This window comes from Spodoptera frugiperda, chromosome 11 (assembly GCF_023101765.2).
Source record: "Spodoptera frugiperda isolate SF20-4 chromosome 11, AGI-APGP_CSIRO_Sfru_2.0, whole genome shotgun sequence".
Taxonomy (NCBI): domain Eukaryota; kingdom Metazoa; phylum Arthropoda; class Insecta; order Lepidoptera; family Noctuidae; genus Spodoptera; species Spodoptera frugiperda.
Window position 1 is genome coordinate 119,731 of NC_064222.1, and position 20,416 is coordinate 140,146.

Here is a 20,416-nt window from a genome sequence, read left to right on the forward strand (position 1 = left end):
ACTGCCAATGTCGAGGTTTTGTCTCAATTATGAGGTAGAGGGCGCCCTAGACGACGTACGTTAACTAAATAGGTGGCATATTGAAAAAGATCCACAATCAACGTGTATACATAAAGAAATTGATGAATGTAGATGAAGCAAAAATAAACAAATAAATAAATAGTGTGGTTATATTTGATCCTTATCATTTCAGACGAATAAGCCACATGTTCTAACATGCACTTCCTATTTGCGAATTACCTGTTCACCTTTATCCGATTGTATCTACATTGAATTTAATATTTTGTTATGTATGTACATGGTTATCGACATAATCATATCTGATGAGACCTATTACTATGTTCCTACGTAACCAAGACATAACCACATAATTGAAAAGACCTTTGCATAATTATGATAATTATCAGAGAATTATGTATTGTTAGAGTGAAGAACTTATCAAGTTATCAATTGACAAAAACCCGGAGGCACTCATAGAGATGCACATTCCATACATATACACATATTCGGGAAACATAAGGTGTAATGCAATTATCGCTAAAAGTGGGAAAATACGCATAGATACACTTTAATTCAACTTCAATAAAAGTGTAATGGTGGGTTCAAAATCACCTACATAAAAATCTCATTAAATCTACCGATTCTAAAAAGCCTCGATTTCCTAGAAATTAGAAGCTATTTATAGTTTAATTTAAACGAAACACACGATAAAACTTACGCAAATGATGAAATATGAGCAGTGGATGTCAGTAAGCACACTAAATGAATATCTAACACATGGTCTTAATCATCGACGTATCCTGAACGGCCGCGACAGGCACACTTCCTATGCAATTACTTGTTTGTGCATGTCATTTTACAAGTTAAATGTGCAATTTGTTATCAAGGCTTTACATTAGACATATTGACATTATAAATTAATTAGTCGTTTGGTAGTGCTTGACTGGTAGGTAATTAGTGTTAGGTCTAGTTATTAAATAGGTTTCTTTAAATGCCAAAAGGAATAACACATTTAAATAAAATAATATTGATGTCAACTTTTTTGAAATAAAATTTAAATCATGCGTACGACTATGATATTTTCAGATTATTAAATAGCGCTTTCGTATTGTATAATATGTAGATATAGGCGTGTTTGGCTTATGTAGTATAAATGCCAAGCAAATTACAACAAAAAATATATACATTTTACACATTACTTATGACAAAAAAGGATTTTAGCAGTTATCGACATCGATGGTGTTTGGTCTACATCTCTAAAACCAATAAAAACAATAACAAACAAAATATCTTTGAGAGACAATCAGCCACAGATGACGGAAAGCAATCGTGACACGAAACACTTCGTGACTACAAAATGACATCCAACGATAACGATGTTCTCAAGACAACGGAAAAAATTAAATGCAGATTATGACAACAATTGTGAGAGGTTGAGAAAGCTATCGAACGTTTTGTAATATATTAAATAACATAGACATATGTATATAAACTATACGATATGTATGTAGTATGTGTAAAGTAATTCAGAGTAATGTAAGTCAAGTGATTAATATATTTGATTGTCCGAAAATCGGTGTCAAATCTGCGTAAGAGTCGGAATTATTTGTCGGAAGTAAATTATGAAAGGAACTTTTTTTAAAATAGAATTAGGTTTTTACCTTCACCTTTTTGCGGCGTATGTGAATGTTCCGTTTACATCCTGTATATTAAATAGTTATTGATACAGGTACGTAGTCCATTAAGTATAGTATTTAGGATCCAAGTTAAAATTTGCAGTATCGTTCGAATATATACAAGCACAATTGCCTCAGTGTGGGAGAGCCATGCTTCGGCACGAATGGACCGGCTCGACCGGAGTGATACCACGGCCTCACCGAAAACCGACGTGAAACTACGCTTGCGCTGTGTTTCGTTGTGTGAGTGAGGTTACCGGAGTCCCAATTGCCCCCTTCCTAATCTTCCCAATCCCCGATTCCCCAACAACCCTTAAATTCCTAACCCCCAAAAGGCAGGTTACGCACTTGTAACGCCCCTGGTGTTTCAAGTGTCCACGGCGCCACCAGGTGATACGTCTGCTCGTTTACCGGTGTTTAAAAAAAGCAAAATCTCGTATGTAAATTGTAACTTGCAGCTTGATATTCTGCTATTATACAAGAGGTATCGTGCGTTTAATTTACCGGGTCGCGGAAACAGCGATGAATAGATACGCCAGAAACGTCGAGCTCATGTCAAACATACGTAATGGAGTGGAGTTCTGTGCCTACACGGGCTATTGTGCAGTCAATCAGCTCGTCCAGAGATGGGCTTTTTTAGTACTAAATGTAGCAGTTTGGATTCTGCTTATACAAGAGTTCGTGCTTTCATTTAGTTTTAGAGTGAACTAACATCACATATATCAATCCAGTTCAATACGTGGCATCACTTGGCTTGCTACGGAGAAGGTTTGACCAGTACATCCCCATCGCTTGATCAATGCTCACAGAAAATAAGAAATATGGTAAATATTCCGTATTAAATTCTAATGATATAAACTACTCGTTAGTCCAAATTAGGTAGGTGGTCCTTATTTGACAGAGGCGCCATCTGGCATAGTAATAAATTCTTTACTCATAACGTTTACAAACCAAGTATCATGGTACCTATCTAACATATAAAAGAATATTCTAAACTATACATACCTGAGCTCTTCCACACGGGTCTTCAAGATCGCACTGGCTCCTGAGGAAGACTTCCAGCAGGCCCATGAACAGCATGAAGGCGCCTCCTCCGCAGGTGGCCGCCAGCGTGGGGCCCGGCTGCATCATCGGGCAGTCGCATGTTATCGCCATCTGAAGAAAGGAAATTAACTCTTAAATAAAGGCTTTTAAAGATTAAAATAGATTTCAGTAAGATATTTTGAGTTTAGGATACAATTGACATATGATGAAATGTGTACGAAACTCCATATGTATAAGTATTTTTAGTTGCTATGAACTGCGCATTAGAGTTCTTAAGGCACAAAAGTGAAATACTATTCCTTATTAACTAAAAGTCATTGTTTCCTCACGCATTTTAATGGAGCTCTACTAGTTTTGAGTCACAGATGGACTGATGAGCAGCGCGCGCAGACGCGGCGATAGCGACGTGTTATTAGTTAATTTAGTATGTCTTACGATAGTTATTATAAAAATAGACTATTTATTGATAACTTCTTCGATGCCATTCTATGGTGAAATTACTTTATAAAAAAACCTGCCTGTTTCCTTAAGTTAGACAGCTAAAGAAATGGACAAGAAAATTAGATAAAAGTAGACATTACTAAGACGCGGAAATGTCAATGGTTGCAGATCCAACGTCTTAGCTGTTCTATTGTGCATTCTGCGCATGAGTGGCGCGGATAATCTCGGTGCTGTAACCCGTTAGTATCTACTTCAATGTCCTATTGGTGTAGTGGCTGGAACACCAACTGCTGCGCTCTGTGATACGGGTTCGATTCAACTTTTCGAGTGATTTATATAGATTACTACTCCAGGTCTGTGTGTGATCCGGAGCTGCGGACAACGTAAAAGGTTACCGGGGCTCCGGCTCAAAGCAGGAGAAGGAACGGGGTGGTTTTTAGTCAGTAAGAGTCTGACACTCCCTCTTGCCTCACCTAAGGCGGGAGAAGTTGTTTTTTATTTTGTCTGCATAGGTTTTTGTTCTTTTAAATGTGTCTGTTTTGTTACGGTATTTAATATGTTTAACGCTAACGGCTAGGTATAGCAAACTATACTTTAACAATGACTATGTAAACTTTTTTATACGCTATATACAAACCTTTTCTACAAATAAACATATTGATTTCATTTTTATTGCTCGTTTTAGAAAGTCTAGAATTACATGACATATAGTTTCGAAACTAGACCGTGTATCAATCTAGTATTCATTAATTCATTGTGAACACTTGCCTTGACATTGATGTTTTATCAATGAATAGAACAGGTGACTGTGCCAGTATGCTAATTCGAAACTAATGAATTGTTGCATTGTAGAGCAGAATTTATGTCTAATACTTCATATAGTTTAGCCTGTATATAAAATGGTAGGAATTTATTAGTTCGTGTGTTGTAAGTTGTATTGGGACTGGTAAATAATGAAGGAAACGTGTAAATTGTTTTTTTTTTGCAAAATAATCATGGTATGGTAACTTATGTGGCAATACGCTCGTGTCTTGGTTTATGGTACTGGCAAAGAGTAGATGGGTCAATCTCCAAAACGTGCGTATTCGTGTGATGTTTACGCCAGTTTTGGAGATTGACCCAGATAGTCTATAAATAAAACAAAAGATATTTTAACGCAAATCAAGAGACTAGATGAAAAATACTTAAATATATGCATTGAAATTGATACTGCAATATTAAAAAGAGCTTTAAAGCTTACTTACAAGCCATTACAATAATGTAACCTTTAATTGTAATTTTTGCAATCTCTACACTAATGACGCGTCAACGAAAACGCGTGCGCGGGCGCCGGTCAAAGCGCATGTGCGCAAGGTCGCACGCAATCCCCGCGGGCAATGTCAGGTACAGTCAGCAACACAAGTACATATTGATTTCAGGATCATGTTTGTTATTTTGTGTGTCACTGTACTTGCACATAATATGCAAACGCAGGTCACACTTTCTGACTTTCTTTAAGAGAATTTAAACCTTATTAGTTTGTTATAGAGTTGATAATGTTATGAGAAATTATGATAGATTGATGGGAGGAGGTTGGTTGACCTTCTTTTGTTAGTGGTCGACCTGTTGGTGTCCGATAGTTAGATGAAAGAGATAACATAGATTATGATGTATATGTTACAGTTTCAACATACGTTACGTGTGTATATTGTAATTAAAATTAAAAAAGTTTTGCAATACTTCGTATAAAATTATTGCTTACATCAATTTCTGTTGTTCTTGTTTATCGACGTTAATTAGTTCGATATGATACGTATAGCATTTTCTGCAATTAGTTTCATTAACTCATTGATTACTTTTAAAGCTAATCTTTACAATAACTATCGTGTGAGACATAGACATATGTAATGTAATGGAGAAAAGCTCTACTAGTTTTGAGTCACGTAGGGACTCTTCATCATGAGTAGGGTGAGTAGACGCGGCGATGTTTACGTGAGTAAACCGTGTGTTTTTAGTTAAGTTAAATAGTCTGTAATGTAGAGTACACAGGCGTCTAGTCTAATCACCAAAAACGTAGTGTTGTCGATGATTTCCTGGTCGAGCAAATAATAAATTTCCTGGGACATTATCATTGGTCCACGTAGTTCATAGTGATCGAATGTGGCAAATCCAGCTAGATGTTTGATGTATCGATTCCTGGATGAGATACAGTGTGAATATTTTTCAGAGAGAGCATACCGTCCAGAGTTGCGTCCGATGTATATTTTCGTAATAGGTAACAATTGTATACAAAAATAGGTGCTGCCTCTATTTTTGTATACAATTGTTTACATATATATTTATTAGATATTTCATATAATTCAATAATGTATTATTGATGTGATAAAATCTCCCCACAATTCGCTGCATTGATTGTGTGGAGCCTTCATTGTAAATTCTATTATTATAATAAATAGCCTTATAATTGTGGGACTAATATAATTGGTGGGTAAAGCGAAACATATTGTGTAGCTCCCGTCAATGTCAGAGCTGATATTAAAGTAAGTACTATGTGAAATTAACGCATAATTAGTCGGGACCCTGGTTAATTACTCTTTACATGACAGAATAAAGAATCTTGTGGCCTTTTGTTTTATTTACTTTATGTATGTTTACCTACATACGTCCTATGTCCTGTATATTTTTCATTCATTACAAATTACATCGTAAATTATAATAAAAAAACACATTCTAATTTTCCCATTATCTTTTTGTAATAATATGAATTAGCTTTTTTTCATTTACTAGAATGTCATCATTAATTCACCGAGGAACCTACCATATTATTATGTAGTGCTATGTACTAATGTTAAATATCACACAAATAATTATTTAATTGAATCGAATTACAGATAATTTATCTAAACATATAACATAAATAGCGTATCCGCTGAATTAAGTGAATCAAAGTAATAATTTATACTAAACATGTAGTTACACATGCAGGAATTCACGTATTTCGGGACATGATTCATTGGAAATAATTATAAAGTTAATTTCGGTATTTTAATTGATTTACTGTAGATGCAAATAACTATAGTTCTTTGAATGACTGAAATGTCCTGTTGAATGACCTGTATTAAATTCACCGAGGGAAGTGGAAACTATCGTTTTCTTTTCCTTCTCCTCTAATAATATTTTCTGATTTATTTCGTTGCGGGATCCAAGACATTCATAACTCTGGGATGCGGCCAGACTTCCGTGATCCGGGTTTTCATGGTTGTATCTACGGTAGATCCTCGTTTACAGGAGTTGCAGCAGTTTGGGAGATTGTGGGGGGTTTGTCCCATAAAAAATGACACCTTGTAGTTTCAGTAATCGCGAAACTTTACCAGAAAGTTTCCCATAAAATCCACCGATTATGATTTTATATGGAGATATTTTTACACCGCTATCGAAGTCTAGATTTACATGATTATTTTACAAAACATATTATGTACACAGTATATGTAACGCGGTGAGTGTACAAGAGTTCTAGTTATCAGATTAGCTACGGTCATGCAAATGTTCGGACCGTATGTAATAGATATACAACATATAGTAACGCTACAGTTATATATTACTTCGATAATTCAGTGTTACGCAATGCACTGCGAATAAAATTTGCAAATCATTCACATTAACTCCTTTTATAATCTGGATTTGATAAAGGTTTATTAATAGACAATAGAAGACTGATGTGAATTAAATCCAATAATTTAGTAATTAAGATGCATTAAGTCACTATAAAATCTGATATGGTGTCGGGTTTATGAAAAGTGGTTGCTAAACTAAATGTGTACTTTTAAATCTCTTTCGGAGAATAAAACGGAAAGGTGTGTTTCTAATTTATATTAAAAAATGACAAAGGTCCTATCTTTCCAATCCCCGATTCCGCAACAACCCTTAAATTCCTAATCCCCAAAATGCTGGCAACACCTCTGGGGTTGCTCGTTTACCGGCTTATACCATTAAAATTGCAACTGTCCCGAGATTGATTTACAGAAGCAAATATAGCACATGACTTCTGTATGTACAAATTTGCAATAATTTATCATCAAAAACAATTACATAATACCCATATCGCTAACTATCCAGATGACATTTAAAGATAAAGACAAAAAGCCTTGTCAATTAATGTTTACAATGAGACTGAACTAATGATTAATCTGCGATTATGATCCACCGTTATGCTCATTGGCTGCATAATGGACACGCACTTTTGTTCATTACGACCTTAAGGCCAAACGCACATGATTATAAATGAGCTGAGAATGAGACGCTATCTGCTCGTTAACCTTTGGTTAAAGGTTGATCTGATTTGTATTGGAGTTTGCGAGATAAGAGTGATTGTAATTATGATTAGGAGAAGGGCTGATAAGGTGCGATTAGGTAATAGTTGTAATGGTGACGTTACCAATGATGATGCCAGAAGCTATACTAGCGACCTCTGCCGTGCAACGTGTAGCAGGTTCGATTGCCGCTCGGAGAAACTGTTTGTATGATCCACAAAATGTTGTTTCGGGTGTCATGAGTATGTGAACTTCTATGTTTGAAAATGCACCGTTTTTGAAGAAAAAAGCAAAATATTTTTTATCCAATCGCGGCTTATCTTGGCAGATGTAGAAAGAGGCACTTTATTTTTCAGTAGTGTCTGATAAATGTAACAAGCCTTCACCACGCAATAACATCTTTAAGACAATCTGACTCATGACTATAAATAAACAACATGGACAATCTAGTGTCAAAATTGACAAACAAACCAGATTTTGGTAGCACGCCTAAGTAGAGTGATGTTGCAACACCTGCTGAGCCTGCCAGCAAGAATCTGCGAGCACCGACACCGACCTCATCACGGTGCCTGTCGTAACACACTTAGCGTCAATTAAGGCTCGGCCGCGCAATCAGGAAAATTCACCCAGCATTGCCTCATATGTATAAACTAGGTACCTACTTAGATGTCATGTGTCTCGTGGTTGTGAGTACGACTCTAGAGCTTTCGATGTTAAGTTTGAATCTGAAGGTGTATTTTTGTGTTTTAAAATTGTCAGTTATTGAATGGAGGCTACCAGTCGTCAGTCTCAGACGGATATTGTTCAAAGCGCGCATGCTAAGTTTAGGTAGTTAAACGAATTGTTATTGGTTAGTAAAAGTAACATTAGTACCATTAATGGGTAGCATATACTATATATAAGAAAAATAAATTAAAAAAATTTTTCACTTTTTACACGCCATCATGCGTAAGAAAGCGGCCTCCTTACTGCGGCACTTGCATGGTAGTGACAACAGCATTTTGAAGATGATTGCTGCCCTACCGGACTGTCCCTTGCAGAGACACTGGGTGGCCACAGTCGTTAATAAAATTAAATAAATAAATCGTCAAAACTAACAATACTAACCTAGCATTAAGCACTCTTGTTACTAACACACTATTACTAATAAATATATGGACATGTAAAGTCTGAAATAAAATTTATTTATTATTATTTATTTATTATTTATTATTTACAGAAAACTACAATTGATGTTCCTTTTTGTAGTTTGTTAACTTTTCTTTTTACAATATATTTTACCTTGAGCCAAGATAAGATCTTCCAGATTTTTATTTATATTTGTGGCATTCTCCTTTCCATACCCTTTGCTCAATAATGAAGACAGGATATAGTTTCGTTGGTATTTTACTTGTAACTCGTAATTAAAGTTACGGTTACTTCATCAGATACCACGAGTGCCTATCGTGTTATAGGAGGTTACAGTTCAATTTACTTAATTTAACTCTTGATATTTAAAGTGTTTCGTCTTTTTTCTTGGGTTGAAAAAGTTGAAAAAGTTGTTGGTCACAACATCAAGCGTGCGCGTTGATGTCTTTTGTTAAGGCTACGAAATGTGAAATTCTGTGTTTGATAAAATCATGTTTAGCGAAGCATTATGGGATTATCCGATATCAAAAGTATTAGTAAGTATTATTAGATAGTTTTTACATAATTTTATGTAAACTTTGTACCTAATGCAACATTGTATTCACTTCAATGGCTGCGGAGGGAAATACCTATGCAACAGCACGTTATGAAGATTGGGTATTAAATCAAAATGTCTGAAATTGTTCAAGTTCTCGCTGACATGCAATAACTGGTAATAAAGTTTGTTCATATGTTGTGTTGTATGTAATATTTTAGTGAAAGTAATGTCGGCGGACTGACATAGTGATGTATGGGGGAGGGCGTGGTTTGACTACTATGTAACATATTGTATGTTTATCGGGGTATGTGTGTTATTTGGATCCGGTGTAGTATCGTAAGGTGAGTGGTTAAATAGGGCATAAAAAATTTAGTCAATAAGCTTTCTAATAGGCCTACTGCTACAATCAATGTAAGAACTAATTTAAAACTTTATTTAGAGCTGAACAAGTCCTTCGCTTTGATAATAATGTTTTTTTTATAAACAAGACGGAAGCCAGAATGCGGCGTTTTGTGGTTGCTGCCTATCTCCAACAAACCTGATTTTAACCTACACTGATAACGTTGATATGTTGTGAAGTACCAATACTTCGAACCGACAAAAGTACAAATTTTACTCAAATTGAAAACAACGTTTCATTTCTTGGGTTTTCATACATTAGTATTTCAATTAATTTCAGTGAAAAATAATCAGTTAGGAAGTATTACTACTTCGCCGTCGATATGTAAAGTTCCAAACTTTAAGCCCTACGACTTAAAGGTCCAGACTACAAATTAATAACCAGGATCACAAACTCAGACCATCTGCACAAATTAATGGTTATCATAAACCTGACAAGTCCATCAGGGGTCGTTCGGACCAAAGTACAGCCTGCACTGAAATGTCAAGGTGACTGAATTAAATGTCCTGTCAAACAATCTGACTGTTTGACATCGTAAACACATTGCCTGCTTCACTTCAGGCGACATGTATACATTGTATATGTATTTATTTCTTAATTTTTTTGACTGTTGACTTGATAACGTGTTATTATTATTTTGGAACAAGTAATTTGGTGGTTGATTGAATTGGATGATAATAGTGATTCATGTGTACCCATATTAATTTGATCTGGTACCAAGTTTCAAGTCGACTTTAGGTTTGAACAGTATTTTTTTATGGATCTTTCAAGGTCTGATAGTTCAAATCTTGATTTTAACAGTTTTTTTTATGAAACTTTCAATTTTGTCCGAGGCTTAGGTTACTTCGGTTTCCCAAAAAACTAATTGAAACAAAACCTTTTATCAAGTAAAAGGTACGGTACCTTGAAAGTCACTATAATAGGATAGATTATACCTAGGAAAATGATGACTTACTACGACAAAAGCACCCAAAACTGAATTTTAATTCTCCATATATGTATAAAAGAAAGTTATCAGCATATTATCCTCCAGGATCTGCTAATCGGCTGACGATCAGCTGCATACAAGAAGTAAGACGTCACGACTGCGCCTGCGCACGTGTTTGCTATTGTTCGGTAACAGTCGTGTAAGTATTACTGTTATCGTGATATGTCGTACCACGAACTGCGAACTTCCGCAAACTTTAAAAAAAATTGAGTTTTATAATACAATGAGAGTATTGATATTATAATTATTTATGTAAGAGAAATTATTGACATTATTTCAGTCTGAAATCACCCACTGTTGAGTGACCTCCTGAAAATCAGAGAAGAAGAGACGAGCTAAGGATTTTTCTTCGAATTCAAATAATATCTAAACCACAGATCACGCTTGACCACTCGATGAGGTAACAACAAGTAATACAATTTTAACCACCTTGAAAAGAACGCAGTTCTGTGTTTAACAATAGCGCCGCAGGTGTTATCCCACTTTTGTCGGTGGGAATTGTGCCGCGGGAATCAAACCCACTATTATATGGTTGCAAATTCATAACATATCTCAAGTAAGGTTTGTGGCGAAGGAATTTTGTGTTTTATGTAAAAAGATGGAAAGATAAAGAAAATAGGACTGTATGGTGATCATTTATTTCCGGTTATTGTCATTGAATTTCCGTCTTAAACGTTCACAAAATAGAATTGGGTTTTGATCACATCAGATAAGGTGTTAATGGTTGGATAACAGGGCTGTGGGAAAACCGAATGGCTTGTAACGTAATACTGTAGGTCGGAGTGTAGCTGGGACTGGCCATTTTCACCAGCTAGGTACTCATGAGCTTCCTACGAGTATGTATTAGAATATTTTTCAAAAGCTGTGATGTGTTGATACAGAACATTTTGAGAACGACCACCTTACCATTTTTACATGTTTTGGGGATTGAGCAAGAAACCTTTGCTGTAAAATCATCAACGGAATCATTTTTTTTTTACTATTAGAAATGAACTCTAATACTTATACATAGGTAAATACTTCTGTATGTATAAAAAACATGGTTTTCACTTCAATGGGAAATTAGACAAATAACAATCAACTGTTATAAACAACACAGACAGAAATCAAGAAGAAAAAATCCACCGTAAAAAACACCGTAGATGCACCTAACTGCAGTACCTAACCTAAGTACCTACAGCAATGCGTGCAAAGCTGAAGGTTACACAAAATGAGGCAGGATGCGAACCCCGTACTTATACTTGTAGGACAACTGTTGGAATCATAGTTATTACCACGCCATGGATGGATTACCATGACATAATGGCGTGTAACTATTATGGTGGTAAGAGGTAACGAGGTGGTGATTGCCTCTTGTAGAGTGATGGCAAGTTCAGGCGAGCTACTGTTTTGTGGTCTATAGACTTGTGTTGGCAATTTTACATATGTAGATGTTATAGTTATTGTGATTTTGTCTTAGAAGTATTGTGAGATGTTGTCAATTGACTCGAGGTAATTGTTTGACGAGGTGATTTGACTGGTTTCAAGTTATGTTCGGGTCCCATATTAGGGAAATATTTTGCCTATTTATCTTTGTGTTGTGTAAACTACTTTACTGTTTTCTCAATAAATTGTTTTATACTAAAGGCAGGCTTTGAACAGGTATTCCTACTGCATTATAAATTATTGCAAACTTCAAGTAGTTGCTTCAGGGCAGAATGCACCTTTTATGATCTATAAAATTTCGCAAAATCTTGTTGGCATTTGAGGTGCAAAATATTTGGACCAGCTCATTGCAGAGCATCGCAAGATCGCATCCTATCATTACTGTCTAAATTACTGTGCTATCATATTGATATCGAAGTAATTGATCTTAATCAATGTTATTAATTGAGATTAACACGTTTATAAAGTATGTAAGTTATTTATTGTAAATATCATTATATATTTTTGAAAATCGAAACAATTAGTTTCAACAATATTTTGGCCAGTTGCAAATCAAATTTTTGTGTTTTTTATGGTATAAGCCGGTATACGAGTAGCCGGCTCACCTGATGGTGAGCAATCGCCGCCACCCATGGACACCTGAACACCCAGGGATGTTACAAGTGCGTTGCCGGCCTTTGGAGTTTAGGAATGTAAGGGTTGTTGGGTAATCGGAGATTGGGAAGATTGGGGAGTTTATTGGGCCTCCGGTAAGCTCACTGTCTCTGTTGTTTTCGACCTAAGAACTGTTTTTGTCAACCAAGAGCACTTGCGTATTTAGGTAAGTATTTCCTAGCACCTATGGGTCCCTATATGACAACTACTATTTAAAGATATTTGTAATCCTCACTAAACATTATCAGTAAAAACTTCCAAACTCGTTGGTTCCTTGACATATTGGAAGATGCCTTCCTGAGCGCCGTTCACTCGATCTTGAAGCTAGGCTGAAAGAGAACGCGCCTTAGCCTTTGTCTGCCCACAAGGACACGGCGTTGTCAACGTTTACGTTGCGAGCCATTATTGGGCTTTGATAACATTGCGAGTATTGTTGTTGATCTGTTGTCGGCTTAATTGAGTTGAGGTGATAATTACACTTTTAGTTTATTGGTTGTTAGAATAAGTTTAGTATTAAGCTAACAGCAGTATAAGTAGAGATTGAACCAAGAAAACTTTTTATTAGATGAATGGAATTGGAAAACGATAATTGTCTCTTAATCATTTAAGTGATAACCGTTCATTGAACTTTTCATCACATCACATTAATGTCCCATTCACCAATGATATTTATGATCTGTACAATTTTGGGATTGTAATTAAACCTCACGCCTGTCTTCCATGGAGTTAGGCAGAGACTGATACAATACCTATACATTTTGAAATCAAATCTTCCTTTTCTCAACCTTACAATCGCACCAAGGACATCGACGCAATGATAGTCATTCAATTTCCACGGCATTCTCATCAGTTGTAAACAATAGTTCGTTACCTCGCCTGACACATCGGTCACAGTGCATCCATCAGTCGATTGCAAGCCTGACTGATAGTGACAGACAATCATCCGTGGTCATTGCGGCATGGTCAATGTCGGTCATTGTGTCCCAACAGTCGCAGTGGGTCAGAGTGGGTCAAGGTGGCCACTGTGTCAGAATGGATTAGTGGTAGGAAAGGATTAAGTGTTGCTTTCTTGTGTGTGTGGTTACAGTGGGGATGATCATTTATCAAGTTGATTGTGTTTTTGTAGTGAAGGTTTAAAGGAATTCTTGAGGTATTTAAGTTGTAGTGTTAAATGGGTTGGCTATGTTATTGTAAGCTTAGCTTAGTAGAGTACTGGACGATGGGTCAATATTCAGTAGTGGATAGACATAGGCTGACGATGATGATGAAGTGCAATTTTCGAGTATAATGTCTTAAATTTAATCTCCGAATGAATGACGAATAGAAAATGTATGTAACATAAGGCAATTTCAAACAAGATTACCATATAACAATTTGTATATGAACAATTTGCAAAAAAATAATTTCGCAAATACAATTAACGAAGGCAAGAGTTTATTTCAAGTAAAACCAGTTTACATATGTCGGGTAGTTCAATGAATATAATTGACATATACAGGGCACGCCTCCAGGGTACGTGTGACAGCACTTCACACACTTGTTATACATACACCTGTCTATTGAGATATTGCACTAGTTATATCTATATTTTTAAAATGGCATTACGTTTGACAAGACATCGATCGATGGTTTTCGGTGATGCAACGATATTGGACAGGTTTGTTATACATGTAATTGGTGACTGTAATTTCCTGTAGAATGTCATGGTGCTAAATATTTCTTTTTATTAATTTGTTTCTCAATTGAGGTTAGGCGGAGCTTTTTATTTGAACGTGTTAAATAAAATAAATATTTCTCATATAAAATTTGCACAGTTTAGTTAGAGAATAAAACACTTTATTTTAACCGGAGCTGCCGTCTACCTAGCGGGTTTGACGGGGCTCCGGCTCGTAAAGCAGGGGCGGGGTGGTTTTTAGTCAGTAAGAGTGACATTCCATCTCGCCTCGCTCTCGGGATAAAAAGTATGAAGTTAATTTTCGCCGGCTGTATTTCCGCCGTCTGTATGCTTAGATCTTTAAAATTATGCAACAGATTTTGATTGGTGTTTTTTTAATAAATCAAGGGTTTCTAGAGGAAGATTTAATAACTCCGAATTTCACGCGTGCAAAACTGATTCACGATTTTAGTATTTCACTAATTCCGTTCGAAATCAATGAACTAGACGTAATTGCTTCCATAAACTAAAATATTTTATAATCACAGTAAAGTTTTTAAATTATTGCAAAACTATAATTACTTTACTATCTGACTGAGGTATCCCATGGAAGGGCCGGCCTTGAGTCGTAGCCTACTATCGATATTGCGGGTCACATCACTAGACACTCAAATATCGATCGTTTAAAACTAAAAAATAGTTAAAGATATCATTTACTGTATCAAATGAAAATGTAACATAAATAATGAAAATGCAGTCTATAGCTATAGATTTGAAATGTAACTATCTTGTTTATTTATACGGTTACCAAGGAGGTATTATCGAAAAAGAAAACGTAACTATTCTCAAAATTATTTCCAAATTAAAATATGACAATTACTGCAGGTGCTAATTGGTATCAAAGTACTTATTGGGTATAGATTCGGATTGGAAAGTGTACCTACTAAAGTCTACAATCTTGTACAAACAAAACGAATGACGATTGACCGACCACGATACAGATTTTGTTTTATTGTTGCAAATTATACATATAAACAACACATTACTAACTTTTAAAGAACCTTAAACTTTAACAACAAATATTACAAAATGTAACGACAGAATAATGTTCCCCATGGCACGCAATATAGTCAAAAACCCCATAATATCATGTTATTAGAGTTACAACAGAGAGCCAGTAATGGAGCCGCCATATTTCAGACTGCTATAGATTACTCCGCGGCGGCTCGAATGATACATTGTCGATTTAATGTCAGAAAATGTCAGACGATATTAATATCAAAATGTTATTTGTCAATTATCTCGGTACACTATCTAATTCAGTTAATTTTTTGGAGACAAGGTTGCCATCAAGGAAGATATGCCCCTTTACAACTGAACCATAGAGACTCAGAACAATATTGCTCATTTTAAGCGAACAGAATTCGAAATAGAGGTGTTTATTAATTTATTTTAGGGCATTAAACGAGCATTTCTAGCTACCAGAATAATTAACAGAAAATTATTACAAGTAAGTTATTCGAGCCTAATGTAACAAACTCATTCGCCTGTTAAATCTACCGCATCAAGGGAGAATTTAGCTAGAAAGCCATTGACGATAGAAAGATAAATCTTTAAGCTCAATGTATGTCCCCAATGAAATATTCCGCTGTGCACAGTTCCAACGTTTTTTATACAAAATCAATGTTCCGATTACGTGTGCCTTCCGACTGGTGTGACAAGAACTCCCAGCGAACACGAACACGACACGGAAACGTACTTTATAAAGAATTTTATAGCAAGCTGCGTTAACATACCTTTATAAATGCGATGCTGTAATCAAGTTGGAGTTAATTTTGCTGTCAATGTAAACATATGAATGCAAGTACCAACCTACACATAAATATTTACTTATTTCGTCATTCTTTCAGTCTAAAAATAGTGAGTGCAAAGTTACACAGTAAGATTAAATGTTTTTTTTTGAGGGGAAAGTCATCCAATGATTTCTTCCGCTTTCGGCGAGGTGAGAGGGAGTGTCAGACTCTTACTGACTAAAAACCACCCATTTCTACTCCTGCTTTTCGAGCCGGAGCCCCGGTAACCCGCTAGGTAGTCCGCAGCTCAAGGCTTTGTTTTAAACTATAGGTAAATATATACCGAAGTTGAATGTTATAAGATTTTCTTTAACAAAACTTTAGGTAGTTAAGTTAATACTATATTTTTCATAATATAATAAGTCAATAATAAAATAATAATGTAATAATTGACATCGACTATCATACAAATGACACTAATACGCATTAAACGTTGTGACCTCATTTACAAATTGATCTATCGGTAACGATAAATGACATTTCTGATGTATCACTCGCATATTATCGACAATACACGTTACATCACTAGCTTTCTAGTCTTGCCAGATGACAATAGTGATGGCGGAGTGTCAATCATCTGTCATCTGTCATATTCATTGACACATTGAAGATGTTAATGGTACTAATGGTAGTATAGTAATTAATTGTTATGAGAATAATAACTGCTTTGCTTTATTATATTATTTCCTAGTATCATAAGTCACGAGAAGCACATTATTAATATTTTTAATTTTGGACTGTATCTTGGGTCGTTTGGGCTTGGGTTCGGGCTTTAAATCGGACAAAGTATTGTTATTTTGTCCCGGTAGAATATTTTTAGTAATAGCACGGAATTTGGTGTTACTCACCTCCCATTGCTTAATACAATTAATGAAAACTGAATGTTACACTGTCAAGTGGAATAAATAGAGACGCGGCATGCGTCTCTAGAATTTTATCTATAAGAATTAAAGCGGTGGCTTTAAGTAAAGCCAAGCTATAGATAAAATTCTAAATGTCTATGATTAAGTCAAATTTTTATTTACCAACAATAATCTTGTATTGATCATTAGAGATGTTATTTTTTTGCTCCATGTTAGGATCTGCTCCTGTGTCGTGAGTGTATTTACATATATAGACCGTAGACCCGAAACAACAATTAGTGGATCACACAAAGAGTTGCTCCGTGTGGGAATCGGACCCGCTACACGTTGCACGGCAGCCCAGCCACCGCACCAATCGTGCAGTCAACGGTAACAAAACATAATAAATTAACAAACTAATACACAAGCTGTAAACGGATCGTGACGTGTAAATAAAGATCACCACTCGAAACCTTGACCACATCGGCATTGCTAAACCGAATCAGATGATCTTTGATGAGAACCGCTCCAATTCGATACTCCAATAACGGATTAATTACTTGTTTTACAAACAAACAAACTATCGATATTAAGTTGAACATGACGGTTACATCACTAACCTTGTAGTGTTGTGTCGGATGACAATGCCGGCGTTAGTATCGATAAAACTTTCACGTTGTGATGACATGCATTGTGTTTGTGCATAGGAAGTGGTGCGGTTTCGATGTGCGTAACATCGTGACTGTTTTTGTTAGGTGTGGGATGGTAGAGATATAGCTGTTGCACTTTTCGCTCACTACAATATTTGTTTCTAGTTATCATCGTTATTTAAAGTAAAAGTAAGAAGTTTCTAGGGAAAATGAGTATGTTAAAGTTTATGTTTTGATGCCCGCAGATCCGTTCACGTGAATTACGGACTAAGTAAAAGTAGCCTAAGTTACTCCTTAGTATATCAGCTACCTGCCAATAAAAGTCCCGTCAAAATCGGTTCAGCTATTTCAGAGATTAGCAAGAATAAACAGACAGACAAACAAAAATTGTATTGTGTTGTCCATTCATATGAATGTAATAAACAGCGATTATTTCAATATTACAAACAGACACTCCAATTTTATTGATTAGTCTAGATAAATTATAAAGAAGAGTGTTTCTCTTTCATTGGTCGGCTCGAATAAACCAACCAATCAAACTCGTAGTAAGGGTACAGAATAAATAATGTAAACACAAAAACACATTACCTTTCTTGTTTCTTTGACAAAAGGCACAATAATCTCCCATCACAATAATGATTATTATTTCACAATATAAACATTGACAATTGAACTGTCACCATTTTTACAGTTACGACCGATTTCATTAAGATCGAGTGCGATTTGTTCACGCGATCCAATCGAGTAATTTGTTATTTTGTATTAGTGCTGTCACAGCCCTATTGCTTATAGAAATATTTAAAAAGATATCGATTTGATATTATCTTTCTGGCAGGTTTGTTCAACGAGGTAATACCTAGTACCCTACTACTGTCTTTCTTTATTGAATTTTCAACTCTATCGATTTGAAATAAAGTTGAGATTACGTTGTAAGGATGGGATAGTTTGATGTGCGTGAACGAATTGAGACCGGATCTAATTTCTGTTTCATTCATCTATTATTCAATCGATTTAATGAAATACTTGTTGAAATGTAAATTACGATTGTTTGTTGGAGACTAAAGACAATTGTAATAACTAAGTTATGGGGCATAAATTGGTATTAGTTGAATTTTATTTCGTGATAATGTATCTATAGAAAACGATTTTCACAATATGCATATATGAGTTCCTATACTGTTTTACTTAGATCCACAAAAATACGGTACATAATTTGTAAATCACACAAATAGTTCAAAGTATTTTTTTTTTGTTTCAAATAGGCCGGGTGCCTTACTTTTGAACGTTCGAGCAAATCTTCTAGTTGCTCTATTTGCTCGTTCCAAAGAGTAGTTTCCTATGGAGAAGTACGAGCAAGAAACTACATAGGTTAGTCTTTTTCAATCAGGTACATATTACAATTCTTGGTTACATTGTTTCGTTGGTTCAAGCATTAGTTAGTTGCTCGAGGATCTACAGCATCCGCGATACAGACTGCAGTAGCCGACCACAAAACCTCTTCGAACCGTACAATCATCATAATTAGGTGCACCTCGCAGTAAGTTATACTTTCAGGATATTATTTAGTTACTTCCCTAACCTCAATTACAAGTTCCTACTATCTATCATCAAGGACAATAATCTAGTAAATACATAAGTACATATATATATAATTTTAAATAAAATTTATCTTCCGGTATACTTAATAAAATGGACACCATAATATTTCGCTATCTAAACTTTACGTGGATAAGCTATGTAACCTATTAAAATTCAACGTTCTTCTGTGAGTTGACACTAAAAACTATACACTGGAGTTAACAAAGTATCAATAAAGCAGTGACAGCTTTATCTGAAAGCATTATAAATCCTTTTTATAACCCAAGGTGTCAACTAACTGTTTTAAGTGACCATAATAACACTCTCATGTATGTTATCTGACTATATTCGACTCTTAATTGCAGGCACACTGCTGCTAGTATAACACCATACTATAGACTTTATTTTACTCTTGCCTGTAAAATCGTGGGCCTCCTTTGAGGTTACAAGTGTGTTAGAGAATGCTGTTACTCACTACTACAGGACTGCATTAACACTATTAACTTCGGCTATAGTCTCTATACAGGTTCTATATAGCTTATTTTAACTCTTAAGTGCTAGTTGGGTACTTAACCTATTCTTTAGTAACGATGTTGTTCCGAAACAATTGTTTAGGTCTGAGTTAAGTAACCATTAAATGACTCTGAGTACAGCAGTTTATTTTTTCAGTATACTATCTACTAAACCGTTTGATGCCAGCAGAATATAGCACACCACCCCTGTCATTGGAACGCGTCGGACTTCAATGTTCCTGGCGTTTTCATGGTTGTATCTACTATAGATCTTGGCTTACAGGAGTTGCAGCGGTTATAGGAGGTTGTTGCTGATTTGTGCCGTTAAATAACACCACCCTTACTCATCTCATGTGTATTGTACTGTAACTTTGTAGTAGTCAATTAAGGGACTGTACAAATGGCAGAGACTGAGCAGCAATGCTCCCAGATAAATCCTAACTTCTTTATACTGCGATCTAACTTGACCTACCAAGAATGGCGATGACGGTAAACCCCTTTAACGTAGAAGAGGCCTATAGTCTATGCAGAGAACTAGCAATAGTATGATTTTATAAGTTCTTCTTAAATCTTTGACCTTATAAATCAACACTAACAATAGATTTTTAGTTTTTTTATTTTTATTTTAAAGATCAAGTTCATTTTCAGTATTGTATGCAATCTACATCGGTAAACGTTCTCCTAAAATTGCAGATGACTCGTGCAAACTACTTTCAATAACTATATTACTGTTATGTCAAGGAT

The 20,416-nt window shown here is 35.5% G+C and overlaps 1 protein-coding gene across 1 annotated transcript in view; it reads right to left on the minus strand.

The window, feature by feature from the left end:
* Window positions 1-20,416, minus strand: part of LOC118274802 (glucose dehydrogenase [FAD, quinone]) — a 37,284-nt gene that overhangs the window by 7,168 nt on the left and 9,700 nt on the right. The window contains exon 2 of the mRNA XM_050696915.1: window positions 2,682-2,831. Within this exon, the coding sequence (XP_050552872.1) occupies window positions 2,682-2,831 (150 nt within the window). The remainder of the gene's footprint in view (window positions 1-2,681; window positions 2,832-20,416) is intronic.